We start from the raw sequence: 23634 nt of genomic DNA, 5'->3' as shown, positions 1-23634 counted from the left end.
GTTGGTGGTTTCCTGCATCTTCTATTGCAATTATCATGGTTCATATATAAAAATTGGGGAGCTTGCGGATTAAAGCTTTATTACTGTGGTTCACGTATTTTCAAGACGTATCAAGATGGTGTTACTCATTTCTAATCAGTTTGCGTTTTCCCAGTGCTGTCTCTTTTTTCTTAATACACGAAATCTATTAAGGAGAGAAAGAGCAGTATAATATCACAATCTCATTGCAGGCTTGACAGGGAGATAAAATTGACTTTTGTGAAGTGATGCATTTAAGCTGAGTGTATTTATTTGAGACCAAATGTTTTTGTTGATGAATCTTTAATTTCATTCACTTCTGCTTTCTGTCGCACTTCTGCATTATCATCTGCTTAATCCCTTTTGCTGCTACTGCTTACTTCATTTTGATCATTTTAGCAATTTTTCTCCTCAGTTTTCTTTACCACCAGCCCAGATAGTTTGCACATTTTAAGATGAGAAAATACGATAGCCTGAGTTTGCCTGATACGCCTTCATTACTTTCAGTAGTCAAACACCAGTCCTTACTAGATACTTCATATGCTGTAGATTTTTTGTTAATTTCTTTTTATTTATTTTAAAGTACGATGATCCTTAAGATCATGTCTTAAAATCATTGGACCTTTTCTATTCTCATTGAGATAGTTGGAATCCTACATTGCTAGGTAATCAGATTTTAATATAAGGACTATTCAGTTATCACCATTTTGCAGTAATGACATTTATGCAAAATTATAGCAGTTCCTCAGGAATAGCTTTGAAAAGATAGAAATGATTATTAGGTGAGATGGTTTAGTTTTGTGATGCCACCTAATATGAGCCTCATTGTGGGTCTTTATCTGCAACATAGGTGAGGAACTTGTGGCACTTCAAGTGTTGTTGAACTCTAGCTTCATTTGGCCATGTTCAGTATGGCCAGTGATAAGATATCAATCTCCACTTTTCATTTTCTGTCTTTTAAGTGTTAACAAATTTATTCCAGAGTTAAAGCCACGGTTCCCATTAATTTTGAAACAAGTTTTTATAAACAACTGTAACTTGTTACATATACTGTATTTATAGATTATATCTGCAAAGTTTTCAGTCCACCTCTGCATACATATTTCTGTCCTGGAAAAGGTGGAAGAATATGATTGGTGGTAAATTCTCCTTGGGTTTGCCGGATGTATTTTATACCCCAACGGAGACAAAAATATCAGCTCTTTTTCATACATTGAACTCTTCTAGCTTTTTCCTTTTGTTTGCTATTTTTTTTTTCTTTTCTAGGACAGAATTTTTTTTTTATTCCCATATCCAGACAACTGTGTTTGGTGTAAGATAACCAAGTCCAGCCTATGCCAACTAGGTGCCCTCAGTTGTAGTTTTTCACTAAACTCCTGATATCTCCAGCTTGGCCTTTGGGAGTTATACTCCACTTGGAAGGCACTTGGTTCTCAAGGTTAAAGGGATAAAGGACTCTTATCGTGGACCAAAAAGGATTTTTAAAAGTTCCCCTATTCCCCATTTATTGCATGTTTTATTCACTTCACCCCTCCTGCAAGGAGTCCAAGATATAACAGTTCTCCATCTTTTACCGTTTTTTCTTTAATACGCTGGGTTTCCTATCCTCAGGGACAGCAAACAAACCTGGGGCTTCTGTGCCATAACATGTGCTTATCTGCATTCCTAGACCATACATAGGCTGCTTTGTTTCTGGGCACTTTTAAACAAAGGGATCTGACTGCTTGTCATTTGCCTCTGTCTTTGCAGCTTCTGACTACCATTGTATTCTGAGCATTAGTGAAGAGGAAGCCAGGTTGAAGGCTCTGAATGAGTACCTCAGCACTCGTAGTTATATCCAGGGGTACACATTTTCACATGCAGATGTGGAAGCTTTCAGACAGCTTTCCGGCCCACCTGTGGACCAGTATTTCCATGTGGTTCGTTGGTACAGGCACATAGAAGCAATCTATGATGGCAGCAGTGAAAAACATGACTCCTGTAAACTCCAAACAAGTGAGTAATGACAGGGAGGTAATGGCTTATGTTGGGATTTTGCTTCTAAATTAGATTTTTTTTTAAGTATCCATCAAGTGGTATTTTATGACTTTTATTTTCCTCTCTGCTCCTATATTTGATAGCCATATACTATCCTGGGACATCACAGTGAATATTCAGCCTCAATTTCTTTTTGTATTACAGTTATTTATGAATTACCGTATTTGCTGGCGTACAAGGCGACCGGCTGTATAAGACGACCCCCCAACATTTCCACTCAAAATACTGTATAGAGTGGATGGCTCTGCTGCGGCGCTGGCTGCCCGGGGCTCTGCCCGGGCCGCCCTGGAAGGTCATGGCTGGCGGGGAGGAGGGCGAGGAAGAGGCTGGGCTGGCGGCGGCAGGAGGAGGAGGAGGAGGAAGAAGAAGACGGGAAGCGGGGGGGTGGCGGGCAAGTGCGTGCGCTGGCACAGCAGCAAGAGGGCGAGGAAGAGGCTGAGCAGGCGACAGCAAGAGGAGGAGGAGGAGGAGGAAAAGGGGAAATGGGTGGGTGGCGGGCGAGCGAGCATGCAGCTGGCTCAGCAGTGCGGGGTGGCGGGCAGCCCGGCGGCGGGCTCTGGCCGCTCAGGCATGGCAGCGAGAGGGCAAGGAAGAGGGGAAGAAGCTGAGCAGGCGGCGGCAGGAGGAGGAGGGAGGAAACAGGCGGGTGGTGGGCAAACGAGCACGCCGCTGGCTCAGCGGCGCAGGGCGGCGGGCAGCCCGGCGGCGGGCTCTGGCCGTTCAGGCATGGCAGGCTGTGCTTCCCTCCCTCTATCCAGACCGACTGCCTGCCTGCCCGACTGCCTTCCTCCCCTGCTAGCGCGGCCCCGCATCACTCACTCAACAGCGGCGGCAGCAGCTCCTTCCTGGCCCAAATGAAGTGCACAAGTACAAGACAACCCCCCCCACTTGGAGGCATGTTTTTGGGCCCAAAAAGTCATCTTGTACGCCGGCAAATACGGTACATTTTAAATTCATCCTTCCTTCAAGGAGTCCAGAATATGCTATTATTTTTCCTTCCTCACTTTTTCCTCACATTATAACTGTAAATCAGTTTTCAGTGAGGAAGAGAATTATTGACCCAAGGTCACCCAGTGAGCTGCAGGGGTGAGTGGTAATTTGTGCCTAGATCTTCCCAGTTCTTCTTCTTGTTGTACATCATCAAATCGGAACTGACTTATAGCAAACCTAATAGGGTTATCAAGGTAAGTGAGGTATTGAAGGAGTGGTTTTACTAGTTCAACACTCCACCCTACCCAATGAGTTTCCATGACACAGCAGGAGAATTGAACCCAGGTCTCCTCCATTATTCTATCCACTAGACCACACTGGTATAGTGGGTATAAAAGAAATACAGTTGGTTGGACTGGTTGCTTCCTGTGTTTGCTGTTTCTTTCCCCCATCTCCAAAAGGCCGTGGCTCCAAAAGGTTGGATGGAGTCGGGTCAGGAATACACACACACTTTCTAATGTTTAATAATTCAATAACTCTTAAGTGTTAGAAGGAGAAAAGTGAGCCTACCTGATGACCTTTTGATTAATTTTTACATACAAAACTAAACATTATTATGTGGATTAGCAAAATGTTCAATGGATGTGAATAACAGATTATGAACAGTCAACAGGGGCTGGACAGAATCGAATCTAAAATAGTTGTGTCCTTTTATTTATTTATTTATTTATTTATTTATTTATTTGTTTATTTATTTGTTTATTTATTTATTTATTTATTTATTTATTTATTTATTTATTTATTTATTTATTTATTTATTTATTTATTATTTGTTTCCACTTGAAGGCATATCCCAGAGTTAGATTAGTGGAATTTTATATCTGCACAATCCTGTGAAGATAAGTCCTGTATACTCCGTATAGGCCAGGGGAAAAGATTTTTGGAAGACATAACTATGTTGATAACTGCTTCTACATATGACAGCATTCTAAATTAGTCTGCTTGACCTAGCAATATGTACCAGTGTTTGCGTGAGTGTCTTATCACACTATTTTTAACACCTTCATTTCATGGATTTATTTCAATTATTTTTATTGTTCTCTAGAGCCAGTTTTCACAGGGGGAAAAACACTGTATGGTAGATCTTTCTGAAGCCTGGAACATATGCAGAGGCATTACTGGGGATAAGAAATAAGAGGGGCTACTGGTTTTAGGTGGTGTGTTGATTTTGCATCATCAGTGACTACAGGTTTCTCTGCTAAGAACTTGGCTTAGTAACCTTCTTCCTCTACATTACGGTTGGTAAAATGTAGACTTCAAATATGGTTGAAATGCAACTCCCTGAAGTCTTAGCCACCATAGCTAGTGTACAAGGATGCTTGAAATTATGATCCAACAACCTCTGGAGAGTTGCACTTTGCCCATTCCAGATCTAGGAGCTAAATAATACATGTAATTTTAAACATTTGTTAGTTTGGTTCATAATCCCCCACTCTTTTCTTCAAGTGAGCACATGGTGGAGTGTATGGGCCCCTACCCTGTCATGTTCTCACACCACTGGACATAAGTCAGGCTAAGAAAGAGCAACTAGCCCAAAGTCATGCATTGAGTTTCACAGTTTAGCAAAAACTATAACCTGGATCTCACAGTCCATTCTAACCACTGCACCCCACCAGGTGTCAGTAACATGGTAAAAATGGATTTTACTGCCTCTCCCATTTCTCTTGTAATTCAAATGAACAAGGAGAAGGAGGAGGAAGATGTATAACATTTTGTTGGAGTTCCCTCAGGATTTGAAAGCATAGATTCCCTTAAATACCTACAGTGAATGCTGCCATGCTGTTTAGAATGTTGTAGGTGAACTTGGAAATACCTTCTGATTATAAAATCCTAAGATTACCACCAGTGTCCAAGTGAAGTCCATCCTCATAGGTGTATGCATCCAGATGTATTTCAGAAAGGCAAGTTCCCTCAGTAATACACTTAAAAGGTCAGTGCCAGAGCATGCCTTTGTAAGGGGTGTAACTGAATGTTGGCATTTTTCTTTGAGGACACCAGACAGCAAGCTGGAAGAACAATCAAAAATAGTTTTCAATTTCTGATTCTGCTTTTCAGGAATGTTGTGTGAGAACTGTATTGTAGATTTCAATTTCAGTGAGTATGAAGGCTCTTTATACTTTGATTGTAAACATATTAAGCTCTGATATAAGCAGGCATTCTAGCTTGATTAAGGATTTCTTGTTTTCTTTTCAGAATGCCAGCCTTTAAGATTAGATACAAGATCTTAAGTAAAGAAGCCAGGCAGTTGTTGGCAGCATGTATATTCACTGCACTTATAAAATAAGAACTAGTTCTAAAATACTTGTTCTCGGTGTCTGGGATGTGATCTGAACACATCAGAGGGAAGCTTGGGCTTGTCTTTTTCAAAGAATTTCCTTCTCTCACTCAGCAAACCAGTTGAGAACACTGGTGAACAGTGTAATACCAAGTACTGTATATGTACTGAGAAATATGTATGCCCACTTGAGTTAATGAGACATATCTCTGGGTACATGTGTGTAGTAGTGCAACCTTATAGGGGGAACAGCCCTGGTATGTAAATCCAAATGTACAGTTTTATTATGTGAGCCTTGAGCCATTCCTCATTCGCACACCTGTGAATGGGGCTTCCTATGTTTAACTCAAGATGCTTTTCAGTGTAAAGCAAAGTGTTGACATGTCATACAGAATATGCTGCCAAATCTTTCTGCGTCTATCACAAATTGCCATAATACTTTGTCGATCCCTATAAAAGTACTAATATTTGTTCCAGTCTTAGAATTCATTCATTACTTCTGAATAATTTGTTCTTATAGTATTCTTTAAAGTTGCTGTGACTTAAGAATGTTGTGTATGGTTGTGTATTGAATGTTGAGGGATGTTGTGTATCCCTCATATGCTAACTAATATGTATGTGTACTATAGATGTGTTGATGGCAGGCAGACCTCAGGAGATGCTGAAAATAATGACTTGGTCAAATTTAAGCAAATACGTAGCTGCATTAATGCAGCAGTCACCAGGATGGTGACTAGGGCACAAGTTGTGCTGATCACAGTGAAACTTGTTTCAAAGAAAAAAATGCATAACGGAGATAGATACATATTGATATGGAACATATTTGCATTGTTCCTGCTACATTGTGTGTGTTTTTGTTTGGGTTTTTTCGTTGGTTGGCTTGCTTGCTTGCTGAAGCTCCCGGCAACATAACTGCTCACTACTTTAATTGAAAAGCCCATTTCTTTTCTCAGACTAGCAACCTTCAGTATGAACTTATGTTGGAATCAGTCAGGCCTTTTTGGAATCCCTGAAGGTTTCCAGGGTGAGACTTCCTGTGCAGGAGAGTGCTGTATAGGAAACAGGGCTAGTCTACAGTGTGTTGCTGCTTGAGGCAAAGGAAAAGAGGGTGTCCCTCGTAACTTTTGGGTACAGTCGATAGGGTCAAGGATGACTCTTACTTCAGCACAACATTGATAGGACAGCATCTTGCATGACCTCTGAGGTAACCATGCTGGTGTTTAGGAGATGCAGACATGTGCAGAACTCCATACTTCAACACCTTGCTGCTTTTTCTTGCCACTTCAGCTGGCTTTTTCTTTAATAGCTATTGTTCCAACATTCCTTTTGAAATAACTAATGATATAACTCAGGGGCAAGATTCCCACTAAACTGGGCACATGTGCGTCTCTGCCTCTCTGCGTGCAGCTGTTTTCCTTCTCCACGGAGCAATTGTGTTAGGTTTGTCCATGATGGAACCCAGCATGCAGGGGGGGGGGGAGTTTCAAGGGAGAAGTGGAGCCCTGTCCAGTGGGGCTGAAAATTAGAGTGTGCGTTACTCAGAGATATTCTGAATTTCTTTACTCTGACACTGTCATTTGGTGATTCTTTTGAAATGGAAAACTCATGCAAAGCTTTAAAATTATTTCCAGGTAAAAGCAAGCGTACCCAACCTCCATGGTCTCCACCCCAAGGAACACCATTGCCCAAACTCTGCCTGTACAACAGTCTCACTCGGAGTAAGGTGAGGTTTTGCATTTGTTGATGACCATCTCTTCAAACCATTTTGTTTACTTCAGTTCTTCAAAATGCACTTGTTTAGCTGCTTCTAACTGCATTTTCTGTTTTTTCTCCAAAGGATGTATTTCAGCCCCAAAATGGCAACATAGTGAAGTGGTATTGCTGTGGTCCAACAGTGTATGATGCGTCCCACATGGGACATGCAAGGTATAGGGGGGTCTCAACAGCAGGTGATTTCAGATTTAGAAGAGCAAAGCCTGAAATGAAATTGTTACGTCACATTAATGTCGGTAGATGTACTAAATCTCTTAAGGAAATTGCTACTGAATGTCCTACTTGACCCATGGTTGCAAACCCAGAGATATCCATTTATATTTAGTCTCCCCACCACCAATGCAGTCTTTTCCTAAGCCTTCTTGATTAATCATTATGGATCCAGAGCATGTTTCACTTTCATGTTATCTAGCGTAGTCCTTTCAAATTAGTAGCAGCTCCTCTTATATACTTAATACATTAATAATGTAATGTTCAGTATTTTAATTAAAAATAATTACTTGCAGGTTAAGAAATATGACCTGTCTCACTACATCAGCTGAATTTTCTGCTTATGAGTACAGTGGGGTCTCGACTTACGAACGGCTCGACATACGAACATTTCGACTTACGAACCGCTCTCATAGGAATATATGGACTCGACTTACGAACTTAGATTCGAGTTACGAACTCTTTTTTCCCTTTTTTTAAAAGCTAAGTCATCTTAGGTTAAAAGGAAAAAAGAAAAAATATCCCCATCTAGTGGCAGAAGGCAGAATAGCAGTTTCCCATTAGTTTCTATGGACGAAAAGAGCAGATATGGATTAAATGGTTTTCAGTGCATTCCTATGGGAAATGCAGATTCGACTTAAGAACTTTTCGACCTGAGAAGTGCCTTCCAATACAGATTAAGTTCGTAAGTCGAGACCCCACTGTATCTATGAAACCCTGCATTTCTCATTTTGGATGTTTAAAATCAGGATCCAGGCTTTTCAGGCAGTGACATAACTTTGAAACAAAATCAGCAATAAATTAAGAGGCTCTTTTAATGGTCATTGTATGAGCAACAAGACAATTGTAGGTTGGTTCCAATGGGACTGGTGTCCAACTCACAGGCTAAATCTTGCCTTCCCCTATCACTTGCTGTTTGTGTGTGCAGAGAAAAACTTGTTGATATTAGGGAAACCTTTCAGCATGAGCTTGCCTAGAGTTTAAAAATCTGATGGTTTCTGAGCATAGCTGATGCCACTTATTGCATGTGAGGTTTCTGCTAGAACTGCCTAACTTTTCAATTATTTTAGGTCGTACATCTCATTTGATATACTGAGAAGAGTTCTTAAAGACTATTTCAAGTACAACATCTTCTACTGTATGAATATTACAGACATAGATGACAAGGTAAATCTAAAATTGGAATCTAATGTGATTGACTTGTGGAATGAGACTCACAGATGCCATCAGTGGGATGATTTCATAATTTGCATGGCAACATCAATAAACACGGGAGATTTATTGAGTGACCTAAACAGAGGAGTACATCCCCTGCCAGGCAAGCTTACAATTACATTTTCAAAAGAACATGACAGGAGAGGGGAGAGTTACAGATATGAAGTGACAAGAAAAATATGCACTAGTAGTGCATCAGAGGGGGTTGTGCTTGGAAATGTTTTGCATATATATATATATCACTTTGTGTTATAGATTATAAAAAGAGCAAGACAAAACTATCTCTTTGAACAATATACAGAAAAGAGGCCATCAGCAGCACAGCTGCTTGAAGACGTCCAGACTGCCTGTAAGGTAAAGACGTTCCCTGCTCCGCTGCTTACTTCATTGTCTTTCTTGCCTAAGCCTCCTTTTAAAAAGCCTTGGGGCAGAGGAGGAATTCTTCCCAGCCACCTGCTTGTTTTCCTTCAGTCCTTGCCACCCACATCAGTACTTGAAATAGGTTACACTCAGCCTCTTTAAAGGCATCCCTGACTGGCCTGGACCCAATTAGGTTGTTCCAGTAACTGCTGCTATCAACAGTGCTTTCCCCTCCCTTTTGCGTACCCCAGTGTGCCCTCAGAGCCTGCTCTGAATCTACTAGAGCATATTTTCAGGAACCACAGAGGACTACAGTGGGGAGAGGAAAGGAAGAAGTTCCACTTTGCACTAGGTGGCTGCAAGCACAATGCAGGATTTAGGCTGCTGTCTGTACTTACCAAAGCTGAAATCCTAAATGAATCCTAAAGAAACCTACAGGATACTTAAGACTTGCTTGCACACGGAAATACTGTGCAAAAGGCAGCCAAAGCCTTAGTATGACATTGCTACTACCACCACTATTCAGGTTTCTTCCCCTTGGCCCTGCTAGCCTCTGTTTTTGGCATTCCTTATACCCATGGCATAATCCTCCATTATAGAGGTAGGAACATCTTCATAGTTTCTGTTGTAATGTCATATACTAGTTTGTGGAGTGAACTGCTACTAATGGAAGCAAAGAGCTTTTTCCTGTCATGTTTTTCTCAGTCTATGTATAGCTGCTGCCTTCTCTCTTGAAATCTTCGCGCACTTCCCCTCCCTTTCATTACCTTCATGATCACCAACCAAATTGCAGTTTCTTCCCCAAAATATTATTTTGAAAGAAAAATTGTTCAATAAAGGTGGTGAAATATTTTTAGTTTGAAGAATACTGAGAGCAGAATTTTGTGTTTTTTTTTCCTTTTTTCAGCATTTGTGATTATTGAAAGCATGTTTTTAAGGGGAACATTCTTGCCTGTAATATGAATTAGAAGCAAAATTAGGATATCAAAGGGTAGAATGTAGAGCTTGCTTCTGCTGCTGCTAATATTCTCTTAGTGGAGTTCACTGATATTCCCTTGCTTATTTTAACAGTTTTTAAAAGTCTACAATCTCTAGACACTTGAAACTGCTTTTACCATGAGGGTATAGCCATCTGTACAGAGCTAAGAAGTCCATAAGAAACCCCTGTTAAAAAAGCTTAAGTGTGATTGTGATTATTTGTTACCCTGCAGAAACTTTCAGTTGATGTTGTGTATAGATATATATTGAGTTTTTATTCTTTAAATCAGCCTTTTTCAGCTAAGCTCCAAGAAACCACTGACCCGGATAAGAAACAGATGCTAGAAAGAATTCAAACTGCCGTGAAGACTGCTGTGGAACCTCTAGAAAATGCACTGCAAAAGAAACTTGCTGAAGGAGAAGTCAGTAAACATGCAGAGGTTTGTGTTCGATGGATTTCAGTTTGTAAGTTTGGTGCTCTTTTATGGAATAGGCTTACTAAAAGTAACATGACTGCGAGAACTTACATTTATGCACATAGTGCAAAAAACAATACACTTGCATTCCACTTAAATATTTCAAGGTGAGAATTTATAGGGTTGAATCAGTTGGTGCTTGTCTGTTACTCAAATATATACCGGTGCTATAAGAAATTCTTGTAGCTCTTTGCCACCCATTTGCTCCAGAGTGTTGAACAAACCTCCAAAGCAGGTTTGGAGAAAGATATTGAGGGAAAGTGATAAGGAAAACCCGTTATGGAAGTAGAGGCCAAGTTGCATAACATCACTAGAGCCCATAATAATCTGTGAATATATTAATACTCATGGCCTAGAAACAAATGACTACATATATAATCTGTATGCTCACATGATTAATTCAGCTACGTCTTCCTTACTGTAGCCACTGCTTTCCCATTCACAGTATCTCCTAAAGTCTTTGGACCCATTGAAGTGGCTTTCTGTGAAACACAAGTGGCTGCCACCAGAAGGATGTCAACTTTGTTTTACTTATGTGCTTCTGGCCCAAAGAAATTAATACTGTGCATTTATTCAAACACAGAGTCAGTTTGATTGGGGAGAATCATACATTGTGATAATTAGCTACTCTGTTCATATAATTTATTTTCCAGGTGTTATTGCAAGAAGCAAAAGATATACTTTCTGAGTGGCTGGATGCAAAATTGGGCAGTCAGGTGACTGACAACTCTATATTTTCCAAGCTTCCCAAATTCTGGGAAGAAGAATATCATAAAGATATGGCAGCTCTCAATGTAAGTAGACATGCTGATTCATCTTACTGATTTTTGACTCACAGTGTTTGGAAGGCTTAGAAACAAGAACGAACAGTGTTGGGTGTTGTTCAAAGTGTTATGCCACTGCCTTAGTGACACATCAGTGTCTGTTGATGTGATATACTGGCATTTTTCTCTATGGCAGTCTGAATAGGTCTGTCCAAACTACTGCATTCCAAGACGCTTAAATACAAAACAGTTGACATTCACATCTAGAAAATTGGAATGTTGACAGGACACAAAACAAGAACTGCTGTTCTTTCCTCAGCAGTAGTTTTTCCTGTTTTAACCTTAAAGAGTATTTTTCACATTTAGCTCTTGGAAAAACTTACAATACATTTTTAATTTTGTTAAAAGAAAAATACTGGGTTCTGGGATCAATTTCTGTTTGGCTTTTTATGACCCTTTGTGCAGCCTCCAATTAATTTCTCTCTCTCCTAACTTATTACTACAAATAAAAATACAAAATATTTACCTGTGAAGACTTGAGAACCTTATATAAGGAAGCTATGAGGTAGATCACAAATTGTGTGGGGGTTTTTTTGTGCAGGTATTACCTCCAGATGTCTTAACACGTGTTAGTGAATATGTACCAGAAATTGTTGACTTTGTTCAAAAGATTGTCAATAATGGATATGGGTGAGTATGAATATAAGCAAGCCTTAATTTTTCTTTGATTTGTACAATGTATAGAAAATGAAGTGGGTGGTTAATCGCTTATGGGGAAGCCTGAGTAACTGGAAAGTATTAGGGGACAGCAGGAGGATTAACCTCTTGAGTTGGGTATGGGTTCTAAGTCAGCCACTGTCCAGCTATGCTGTCATTTGGCTCCCCCTCTAAGGAAATAATAAACTGTACCAGTTGGTCAACAGATGGCAGGGCTCAAGAGTGGACTGGAGGAAGAACCTTGTCTGTCTGTTCTCAGATAAACAAAAAGCTTTAGTTATTTTAAATCTGCTCCTGGAGTTGGCCTGGCCTAGCCTTCCCTTACCCAGTGGCCTCCAGGTAAATTGCACCACAAATGCTATCTTCTCATGCCATTATAGTGTTTGGTTTCACAGCTTGGAGAAGGCTACCTTATCCTTTTATTTTATTATTTTTTTCAATTTGTCTTATTTATAAACCGCCTTTCTCCTAATAAGGTGATCCAAGGCAGCTCACAGAATAAAAAAGAATAGAATTTAAAACACAGTAAAGTATACTTTAAAAACAATTAGACTGGTTAACATACAATTGAATAATTAAAAATGGGTAATATGTTAAGAGCTATCTTAACTAAAAATGGTGTTTGGGGGCTCAATTATGATGGTTAAAAGCCTGCCTGAAAAGGTGGGTCTTCAGCTGTTGGCAGAAAGATAACAGGGAGGGAGCCAACCTGACCTCCCAAGGGAGGGCATTCCATAATTCAGGAGCAGGCCCTCTCTTGTGTCCCCATCAATCATGCCCGTGCTGGCAGTGGGACTGAGAGAAGGGCCTCCTTCTGCTGAGAAGACTTATATGAGATATGGTTTTTAGTTAGCCTGGACCCAAGCCATGTAGAGCTTTATAGTGAGACCTGAAACCAGATTAATGTTGGTGTATAGATAGTGTGCCTTGCCCAGAAATTGGATATTTTAGTCTGGCCAATAGTTGTTTAATAAAGTGGGTTCCAGGGAGGGCTTTTTCAGTAATGATCTTATTACTGCCTCATTTAAACATGCTAGATCCTACCCTGCCACAAGGAGACATTCACCACTCATATTTGGACATTACCTCTCTGGCTGCTTCATAAGCCAGGAAGGGCAAAGGTCTAGCACACATGCAGTGGCATTCACCTCCAAGAATCCTATCCAATCATCAGTTTGTAATCTTACTGAAGAAAAGAATGGGAGAAACTCTTCTTCAAGTACAAGACAATTTAAATACAGTGACAATCTTGAGACACTGTTTTGATACTAATGGAACTTCAGGCAATACTATGTTTTCTGTCTTCTAGTTATGTGTCCAATGGATCTGTCTATTTTGACACAATAAAATTTGATGCCTCTGAAAAGCACTCCTATGCTAAGCTGGTTCCTGAAGCTGTGGGGGATGAGAAAGCACTTCAGGAGGGTGAAGGTAATTTGTCTGTCAATCAGCAGCTTTCTAATGATTGAACAAGCTACAATTTTGATAAGGTTTCTGAATATTAAAAGTTTTTCTTCTTGTCTTTCACAGGTGACTTGAGCGTCTCGGCAGATCGTTTAAGTGAGAAGCATTCTCCCAATGACTTTGCTTTGTGGAAATCCTCCAAACCAGGAGAGCCTTCATGGAATTCTCCATGGGGGAAGGTGACAAGCTGCAAATAACATTTTAGCTGAAATGGGATGGGGAGAATTCATTTCCCATTTGATCTGCACTCCCTTGTGCCCATTTAGAAATCAATTTAGAATCTCCCTCCAGTGGGTCCAGTGATTTGGAGGTTAAAGTCTGGAGAGGGAGTGGAATCAAGATCTTTTGATCCAAGCCACTACTGGTTGTGTGTGGGAGAGTATAGATGAACAATAACTTTCCCTCTCTCACCCTAGGAAGTTGTCCACTCCTTATATATCTAGAGGCAACTGGCAGTGTTGCTGTAGTTTAGGTTAATATGTTTGGGTGTTTAGATGCAGACACGTACATATAGATGTATCTTTTCCTTCAAGATATACGGTATATTCACATGCAGCAAGTGTAGAAGAATTCCCAGGCACAGTCTGGTGCTCTTCATTGTTGAAAGGCCATGCAACAAAGGGACAGCCATTGGAGTTTTGTGCAATTCTTTCTCCCCAGTATGATAACTTCTGTTGATAGTGCCACGAAAAAAAAAGTGCTGGCGAGAAAAGAAATTTTGCAGTTTCTCATCTTTACCTGTGAGCATGAGTCATCCTTATCTGTGAGGCTGAGTCAAACAAAAATTTGCATTCCAAGTATACGTACATCTTGCGACTAAAAGTTTGCCAGTTCTGGCAAGTGAAGTGAAACCTGTTCACAGATCATGAGGAGTAGATGGAATACCACAATAACTATTTTGACCTAAAAAGACTGAATCTACAAAAAAAAAAAAGATGAAAACTTGACAACAAATATGGAGAACAAAAGCATTTGTGACATGGGCAATATACATTTCAAACTACAAGAAGGGTGATGGCAAAGGATATAATAGCTACAGGACTGTTGCATTGATTTATCATGCAAGCAGTGTGATGCTCCAGATTGTGCAACAGAATTTTTTTTCCCATCTGTGGAGCAAGAAGTGCCTGATGTTCAACGGGAAAGAAAGAAGCATCAGAGATCATTTTGCAAATATATGACTACTGGAGTATGCCAAAGAATTTGAGAAGAAAATCAGTTTGTGCTTTACTTATTACAATGAAGCTTTTGATTGCATGGATCATTTAAAAAGAAACAGATGTGCCAAAAATTTGATTTTCATAATGTGTAATCTATATTTTGGACAAGAGGCTACTCTTAGGATAAATAGAGAGAAACAGCATGGTTTCCCACAGGTGTATTTTATCTCTCTCTGCGCTCAATCTGTCTACAGAAAATATCATATGGAAAGCTGGACTGAAAGCAGATGGAGGAGTGAAAATTGATGGAAGAAACAGTAATAATTGAAGATGCAGATAACACTGTTATTACCAGAAGGCAACAATGACTTGAAATGACTTGATGAATATAAAAAATGAGAGTGCAAAAGAAGGATTGAAGTTGAATGGTAAGACAAAGGTCATGACTGCAGAAGAATTACAAAACTTTAATGTTGACAATGAAGATGTGAGAAATGTTAAATTTTTTCTTTACCCTGATTCAATCATCAGTCCAGATAAAAGTGGCAGGCAAGAAATCAGAAGACTGACTTGAAAGAGCAACTATGAAGGCACTACAAAATAACCTTAAGAATAAGGATGTGTCACTGGAGACCAACACCAGGTTCATCAGTGCAGTGGCATTCCTGATTGTTATGTATGAATGTGAAAGCTTGACTGAAGAAGATTCACAGGGGAAAAGATTATTAATTCAAAATGCAGTATTGAAAGAGAGATTTATAGATATCAAGGACCACCAGAAAGACAAATAAGTGGGTTCTCTTCAAATCAAGCATGAACTCTGTCCAGAAACAAAAAATGACTAAATGTGGGTATATCTTTATAGGAAAAGACTTGCTGGGAAAAGAGAAAAATCAAGTATGAGATGGAATGACTCAATGAGGCAAGCCACAGCCTTGAGTTTATAATAGCTGAACAGAGATCACTTTACAAATTGATATGGTCATCACAGGTTGGAAGTTACTTGATTACATATAACAATGAAAATACACTTGTGCACAAACACCTACTTGAAAATCAAATAGCATATTTTAGTCATTTTTAGGAAGGCCCTCTCTTTATTAAGGGAATAGAAATGTTGATATGAAAACCTGGGAGAGAATGCAACCAATTATCCTGAAAATATCATGAAAATGTATTTTTAATGAATACCGTCTTCTATAGTGATGACTTTAGAAAAAGTTATCATTGACTTTTTCAAAAAGCTTGAATCAAACAGTCTTTTTTTTTCTTTTCAAAAACTTTTGATGAGTTTTGGTAAACATGCAGATCATTTCATTCCACCCAAGTTGTTACTGTAGTTTTAATAAAATAACTTTTGAGTAGACTGATCCTATCAGGCTAAGGCAAGCAGTACCCAAAGTGAAACACATCGGAAGCATAACAATCAATTTTAAGTCATAAGATGCAAGTTCTACATATAAGAATTTCCTTATAATCTTGAATCTTGTTAGTGAACATAATTACTATAAACATGTAATAATAAACAGTTGAAAAACACAGATTAGCATAGTGAATACTGTGTTTTGATTTTAAATAGGGCCGTCCAGGCTGGCATATTGAATGTTCTGCAATGGCTGGATCCCTTCTAGGAGAGTCAATGGACATTCATGGCGGAGGCTTTGATCTTCGATTCCCTCACCATGACAATGAGTTAGCACAGTCTGAGGTAGGTAATGAAGTATTGCAATTCCTGCCAATGAGCTCTCTATTTACTTATCTGTGCCATTCACTTTTAAAGGAGCAGAGAGTGTTTAAAGAAACCTTCTGATTATGTAGCTACAGCATATTAGCTTTTAACAAGAAAATATCACCCATTGTGCAAAATATGTGAAAATAAGTGTGTTGTTTCTGGGCAATTTGAAGTAATAGGATAGATAATTCTATGTTTTTATAATAATTAACAGAAATGCTTTTCAGGTGAATATATTTCTCCTTTTACATCTCAGATTTAAAATTCTGACACAGTTCATACACAGTCATGATTTCCAATGTCCATAGCTTAGAACCCGCATTTATATGTAGGAGCTTTATATTAGTACAGGGATTTAAGCTGTTAGATGTACAGGCATACCATGGCTTAGAAGCATGTTCTGCTTTTAAGAGCGTTGCTTCTTAGCAACATTCGGAAGTACAGAAATCTGTAGAACCAAGTCATGGCTGAAGCTACAATCTGTCAGTTCAGACATTATGATGAATCCAAACAGAACAAACCATGCCTTGTGAACCTATTTCAGAATTTGGTATCTGATTCTGTTTTGCTGCCTAATTTTAGAGCATGGTGTGTCAATTCAGATATCATGTCAAGTTACAGTTAAACTCCTTTTAGTGTGACTTGATGTGATATCTGAACAGTTTGGAGGTAATGGCCAAATACAGTTTAGTGTTTGGTGTGATCTAGGGTGTATAACCCCTTTATCCCTTCATAAATAGTGATTTTTTCACTAAATTGTTTGTTGCAAGTCTCGTTTCCTTTGCACACTCCTTCCTGCTTATAAGCAAGCATAGTTTGCACTGGTATTCAGTAAATTATGCCTTGTGCTTGCTGGTCTATCCAGGAAATTTGGAAATCACAGGTTGAAAAGGGTTTGTTTGAAGGATAGTTGTAAACCATTGTGTATTTTGTTGATTAGTGTTCATGCATTAAGTGCATATGCTTAAATTAGTCTTGAGAAAGTTTAAGTTCCATTTACATATAGGAATAGGTGGCATTGGAAAGGAGGTTACATTTATAAGTGTCTCTAAGAAGCTGTTCTTTTGATATTTTTATCCTGCCCAGTCTTGCACAGAACAAGAATGGAACAAATTCTGTCTTGTATTTGCATCACTAAATGTAGAAAATGATAACTAAATGCAGGGGTTTTATGTTTCCTGGGATTCAAAACTCTTGATATTTGAATTCAAATCAACCTTTGGCCTTGAAGTAGAATGGCTATTTTGTGCATTGCTTTAGGCTCATAGGAGAAAAGACAGGTTATAAATGGGACAAAAAAAAATTGCAGCTTTTTAATTTAGTAAAATATGTTTCTAATTCTCCAATTTTTATTTTTAAAAAGTGTTCTTGATATCCAGAATCTGGAAGATGCTAATTTAAGGGCCCATAATCACAACATGTGTAATAGTAGACATTTTATCTAACCTCACAAAGAATAAAATCAGTGCTCTCTTGGTGGTTGGAATCTGCGTACCCAGTGGATATGATGACATCACCAGTGGCAGGTTGCCACTGAGTAAAGGTGAACTGGAGGGGCATACAATTTGTACACAATGCAGTGGACTCACAAGCACCCTGCAGTTTCCAAAGGTAATCTTTAACCAGTGGACATTTGCCACTGCTTGATGACATCATCACCATTGCACACACAGAGCTGCACAACAGGATGTTAACCACTGAGCACAGGAATGTGCATGAAAGAGAGAATTGCATTGGAGAGTCCTTTTTCTTTGCATTCTTTATATCTAGAAGGCATTCATATTCCAGCTTATGTGGTCTTTCCCTGTGTATCTTATAGGCATACTTTGAAAATGACCATTGGGTTCGCTACTTCCTGCACACGGGGCACTTAACGATTGCTGGTTGTAAAATGTCCAAATCTTTGAAAAACTTTATTACAATAAAAGATGCCCTGAAAAAGCATACAGGTAAAACCTTCATCTTATTAGGGGAAAATGCTCTCCAGTAATTTTTAAATAATTCATTTTTTAGGAGAACTGATCAGAAGGAAGCTAGTCACTTATCTGATTGAGTTACTGTAGTTTGCTTTCTATAAAAACTGGGGAGTTTGCAATCAAGAGACTTATATATTGTAGTCAGCTGTTTAGTTTGTATAGCAGTTGTATATTTTGTGTACTTCTCTACTTTCAAAAAACTCTCAACAGCTCGACAGTTACGGCTGGCTTTTCTTATGCATTCTTGGAAGGATACATTGGACTATTCAAGCAATACCATGGAGTCTGCTATTCAGTATGAGAAATTCATGAATGTAAGTTAACCCTCTTTGTACATTTTTCTGCTGTATAGATACTGAAACATATTGTTAAAAATTGCCAGGTGTTCTTTTTTGCTGTTTATGCAATAGGCTGTATACATAAATAAAGCTGAGCCATTTTTTGTTTGTCATAAATTTGATTCAATTATTTAAAAAAAACCTTCATTTTATGAATATGGGATATTGTGCATCTATATCCACAATTCAAAATGGCAGTAAATGGCCTGATATTGCTGCAAAGTGTCATGGTCGCCTTGCCAGCGGGAGAAAGGATGCCAAGCTTTAAATAGCAAAGGGCTTACTCTGAATGTTGACAACACTAGTGGCAGCGATCAAGCTGATCTGCTCTGCAAGATCCATTCTTGTGCTCGCTACCATTTACAAAGTGACATTATGCAAGGGAAAATTCCAGAAGCTGACTCCTTTTTTCATATGTTAGCTACTTTTAATCAGTTAACTATTTTTCACCCAAAAATGAGCCTTGTGGTGCGGTGGTTAAACTGCAGTACTGCACTCAAGCCTCCACTCAGACCTGAGTTTGATCCCAATACATTAGGTAGCCACTTAAGTTGACTCAGCCTTCCATCTGAGGTCAGTGAAATGAGTACCCAGCTCACTGAGGGCCAAGTGGTTGTTTGCATAATTATGTTTTAAACTACCCTGAGAGTGCTCTAGCATTATGGGGCAGTATATAAATCAAAACAATAACAAACGAAGGAACAAAAAGCAATTGTCATGGCTGTTTTTCAACACGTAAGAGCGGCAATGTGTACAGGATATCATCAATAATCTAGAAATGATTCACAGCAAACTAATGAATAAGAGAAAAAATTAAATATCTATTTCCTGGAAATATGCATATACAAATTATTCTTTGGATTTTAATACATGATAGGGAAGAATATAGGACATAAAACAGTTACCTATATACATAAATGAAGAATGCTATTTTTGCTGGTAAGTTTTGTTTTCGGTTAAATATAACCTTCAATAGCAGTTTTGTTAATACATCATATCATGTTATGCCAAGGCACAGCTTAAATAAAAAGACTGTTTGACATCAGGTAAGAAGCTAGCCTTTCTTGGCAGATAGTGGGTAGAACCTGTTCTAGACCAGAAGTGAGTCTGATATGAATACTGCAAACAGGATGATATGCTTTTCAACAGAAGAACTTCAGACTGTGGGCTCTTTCTCTCCCCCTTTAGGAGTTCTTTTTAAATGTGAAGGACATCCTTCGGACTCCTGCCGATGTGACAGGCCAGTTTGAAAAATGGGAAAACCAGGAAATAGAGCTGAATAAAAGGTGAGTGAGAAACCAGTTTTGCTATTCTTTTCTGCTTTTTGTTTCTTCACGAATGGCATTGGATCCCATTTTTCAAACTGGCATTTCCCTCTGGTGCAGACAGGGTCCTAATAATATTACATTTCTACAACATTTCCCTCTTGAATCTTATTTCCTTACTAAATCACAAAGCACCATAGTGACTTGTGGTGCATATGCTAAATACTTTTGCATGACTTCTTATCATTGCCACTTTTCTGATCTGTTTATATTTTCCTTATATTGTCATGTTCTCCTACATTATGGTCATTTAATACATCTCTTCTTTTCCTGTCCTGTACTCAAGACAACAAAAGGTAATCAAAATTAATTTAAAAGATACAGATACCTTCCTTATTTATGGACATAACTTCATTAAATAGGGAGGAAAAAATGAAGCAGGAGCTATGTAAACTAAGCAAGATAGCAACTCTCCTCCCAATTGGAATGACAAATTCCAGCTTCTTGTATTTCCCATCCTGTCCTTTTTAATGTTAAAAGCTGAAAGAAACAAAGGAAGAATATTCATACAAATGAAGGACTCAAGAGACCCATGACCATTGTTTATATTGAAGTAGGGCAACCTTCCACACATACCGTATGCTCCCTCTTTCCTGGCACAAACATCAGCAGGAATTGGCTTCCTGCTGTTGGAGGGGCAACAAATGTTTCAAGGAATAACTCTACGGCTATAACTAGCTATATTAGCATTGCAGAAGGAAAGAGAAGGGTGGTCATGTCCCAGAAGTATCCAAACCAAAACATGCATAATACAAGGGGGTGCTGATAAGTATTGAGCCTTTCCCAGGAAAAACTGAGCCAGAAAGCTGTAATTGCCACACTATTCTACATATTCCCCCAGGAAGTCAGTGCACTTGTGACATCTTAAGTCCCTGCAAATAAAATTCTTCCGACTGCTGGTGTAACCACTCATTTGCAGCATTAGTTGCCTCCATAACACTCCCAAATTATTGTCCCTTTAGATGTGTTTTGAGTTTGGGGAACAGATAATAGTCAGAAGGAGCCAGGTTGGGAGAATAGGGTGGATGGGGCATCACTTGAAAGCCTAAGGAGGTCATTTTTGTCACTGTTTCACCTGCAGTGTGTGACAAGGTGTTGTCATGCAACAGGATGACACCTTTGGAGAGCTTTCCTCAACGTTTTTCCTTGATTTTTTTTTCTCACAACTTTGGCAATAAAGCACAGTAATCTTTTGCATTGATGGTTGAACCCTGTTGGAGGTAGTCCACCAGCAGAACTCCCTTCTTATCCCAAAAAACTGTTGCCTTTTTTCAGCACTTGAAAAGAGATTATTGAATTACAGCTCTTAGAATTCTCCAGCCAATATGTCCCTGCTGAAGAGGATGAGTCCAAAATGTGAATTTTACAAATTCTCCTTGATAGGTTGGTAGAAACTTAGATACACAGACTTCAGTCTGTGCTGAAGTGTGACATGTATTTGTATTCACATATTCCAGCGTGTGCTAATATAAATTAAAACTAAATAGCTTTACATAAATAAGCTTATTCTGCACAGTTTCTTGTGCCACTGGCAAAGAGAGCTCTGGAAAGCGCTGAAGCCTTGCCCATGACTGCTGGAACTCCTCCAGCTTCTGATAGTTCACTCTGTGTTAACCAAATATTTCTCAAGTATGGTTTTGCAGGGGTTAAAAGTGTGGCCCCTATTTTTAAAAACAGAAGCTGAACTTCTCAGGATTGGGAATCGTGCAATCTGTCTAACTATGTAACACTGGCTTATGTCTTGCAGCGGAACTTAGATTTTGCAATAGTAATGTATTTGCCTTTTGTTTCTGATCATGGGGCGTTCTTGGCAAAGATACTGGAGTGGCTTGCCATTTCCTACTCCAGGTGGATTGCGTTTAGTCGGAACTCTCCACTATGTCCTGTCCGTCTTGGGTGTCCCTGCACGGCATAGCCCATAGCTTCTCTGAGTTACTCAAGCCCCTTCGCCACGACAAGGCAGCAATCCATGAAGGAGGCAGAGGAGGCAGAGGCAGAGGAACTCGAGACCAAATTGCTAACTTGCGCTGGATTATGGAGAAAGCCAGAGAGTTCCAGAAAAATATCTACTTCTGCTTCATTGACTATGCGAAAGCCTTTGACTGTGTGGACCACAGCAAACTATGGCAAGTTCTTAAAGAAATGGGAGTGCCTGACCACCTTATCCATCTCCTGAGAAACCTATATGTGGGACAGGAAGCAACAGTTAGAACTGGTCATGGAACAACTGAGTGGTTCAAAATTGGGAAAGGAGTACGGCAAGGCTGTATATTGTCCCCCAGCTTATTTAACTTATATGCAGAATACATCATGCGGAAGGCTGGACTGGAAGAAACCCAAGCCGGAATTAAGATTGCCGGAAGAAATATCAACAACCTCCGATATGCAGATGATACCACTCTGATGGCAGAAAGTGAGGAGGAATTAAAGAACCTTGTAATAAGAGTGAAAGAGGAGAGTGCAAAAAACGGTCTGAAACTCAACATCAAAAAAACTAAGATCATGGCCACTGGTCCCATCACCTCCTGGGAAATAGAAGGGGAAGATATGGAGGCAGTGTCAAATTTTATCTTCCTGGGCTCCATGATCACTGCAGATGGAGACAGCAGCCCTGAAATTAAAAGGCGCCTTCTTCTTGGGAGGAAAGCGATGACAAATCTTGACAGCATCTTGAAAAGCAGAGACATCACCTTGCCAACAAAAGTCCGAATAGTCAAAGCTATGGTTTTTCCTGTCGTGATGTATGGAAGTGAGAGCTGGACCATAAAGAAAGCAGACCGCCGAAGAATTGATGCCTTTGAATTGTGGTGCTGGAGGAGGCTCTTGAGAATCCCCTGGACTGCAAGGAGAACAAACCTATCAGTTCTAAAGGAAATCAACCCTGAATGCTCACTTGAAGGACAGATCCTGAAGCTGAGGCTCCAGTACTTTGGCCATCTCATGAGAAGAAAAGAGTCCTTGGAAAAAACCTTGATGTTAGGAAGGTGTGATGGCAAGAGGAGAAGGGGACGACCGAGGATGAGATGGCTAGACAGTGTCTGCGAAGCAACCAACATGAACCTGACACAACTCCGGGAGGCAGTAGAAGACAGGAGGGCCTGGCGTGCTCTGGTCCATGGGGTCACGAAGAGTCGGACACGACTAAACGACTAAACACACACAATGTATTTGCCACTCAAAATGTTGGCTACTCTTGTGTATTCTGATGTTTGGATGTCAAACTGTTTATTATAATGGAAACAAGTTATCCTTCCACTAGGCTCACAGCACTGTCCTTCTTCTAGTGTTGCCAAAACTGAGATTAACCACGCTTTAGCACATTTTCTGAAAGTTCATTGGTTTAACTATACTGAGTGGAAATGGTCTAACTTTGAACCATAATTTTATGAAGTTGGTTTACTTTCATAAATCATAGTCAAGGGTAATTATAGTTTACAGTTCAAGACGATTTGTTTCATCATAGTTCATCTGAAGTGGAACTTTCTAATTTTTTTCTTGCAGCTTTTCCAGAAATTTAGGGAAATGTGTAAGCCCAATATTTGCTGCAGTTTATTTTGCTCATTCTGGAACATAGTTTAGATCTGTCTCTGAACAGCTGTAGGAATTCTTCCAGAATATTTTGTAGTTTAGTTAACCCAGAAGAGTGCGACCTTTATCAGTATTTATTATTTATTTATTTAAAATATTTTTACCCCACCTTTCTCCTCCAAAGATCAGTATAATGAGGTAGTGCTGTTAATTCTCTGTACATTCTCTGTTGTACAATGTGACCTGTAGAATATTTAGAGTATTTTTAGTTTTTTACTGCCATTACCAGTCATCTTTG

General features: G+C 39.3%; 1 protein-coding gene across 2 annotated transcripts in view; it reads left to right on the top strand.

The window, feature by feature from the left end:
* Positions 1 to 23634, top strand: part of CARS1 (cysteinyl-tRNA synthetase 1) — a 48664-nt gene that overhangs the window by 10154 nt on the left and 14876 nt on the right. The window contains exons 2-15 of one of the 2 annotated variants that reach the window (XM_020788738.3): positions 1768 to 2013; positions 6952 to 7043; positions 7158 to 7246; positions 8374 to 8470; positions 8774 to 8872; positions 10147 to 10296; positions 10986 to 11126; positions 11698 to 11786; positions 13123 to 13244; positions 13344 to 13456; positions 16017 to 16145; positions 17989 to 18118; positions 18356 to 18459; positions 19672 to 19769. In XM_020788738.3, the coding sequence (XP_020644397.3) occupies positions 1768 to 2013; positions 6952 to 7043; positions 7158 to 7246; positions 8374 to 8470; positions 8774 to 8872; positions 10147 to 10296; positions 10986 to 11126; positions 11698 to 11786; positions 13123 to 13244; positions 13344 to 13456; positions 16017 to 16145; positions 17989 to 18118; positions 18356 to 18459; positions 19672 to 19769 (1699 nt within the window). The remainder of the gene's footprint in view (positions 1 to 1767; positions 2014 to 6951; positions 7044 to 7157; positions 7247 to 8373; positions 8471 to 8773; positions 8873 to 10146; positions 10297 to 10985; positions 11127 to 11697; positions 11787 to 13122; positions 13245 to 13343; positions 13457 to 16016; positions 16146 to 17988; positions 18119 to 18355; positions 18460 to 19671; positions 19770 to 23634) is intronic. The other variant, XM_020788739.3, reaches the window with a different exon arrangement.

This window comes from Pogona vitticeps, chromosome 1, assembly GCF_051106095.1.
Source record: "Pogona vitticeps strain Pit_001003342236 chromosome 1, PviZW2.1, whole genome shotgun sequence".
Classification (NCBI taxonomy): domain Eukaryota; kingdom Metazoa; phylum Chordata; class Lepidosauria; order Squamata; family Agamidae; genus Pogona; species Pogona vitticeps.
Note: the sequence above shows the minus strand (reverse complement) of the source record. Positions and strands in the feature narration are given on the sequence as shown.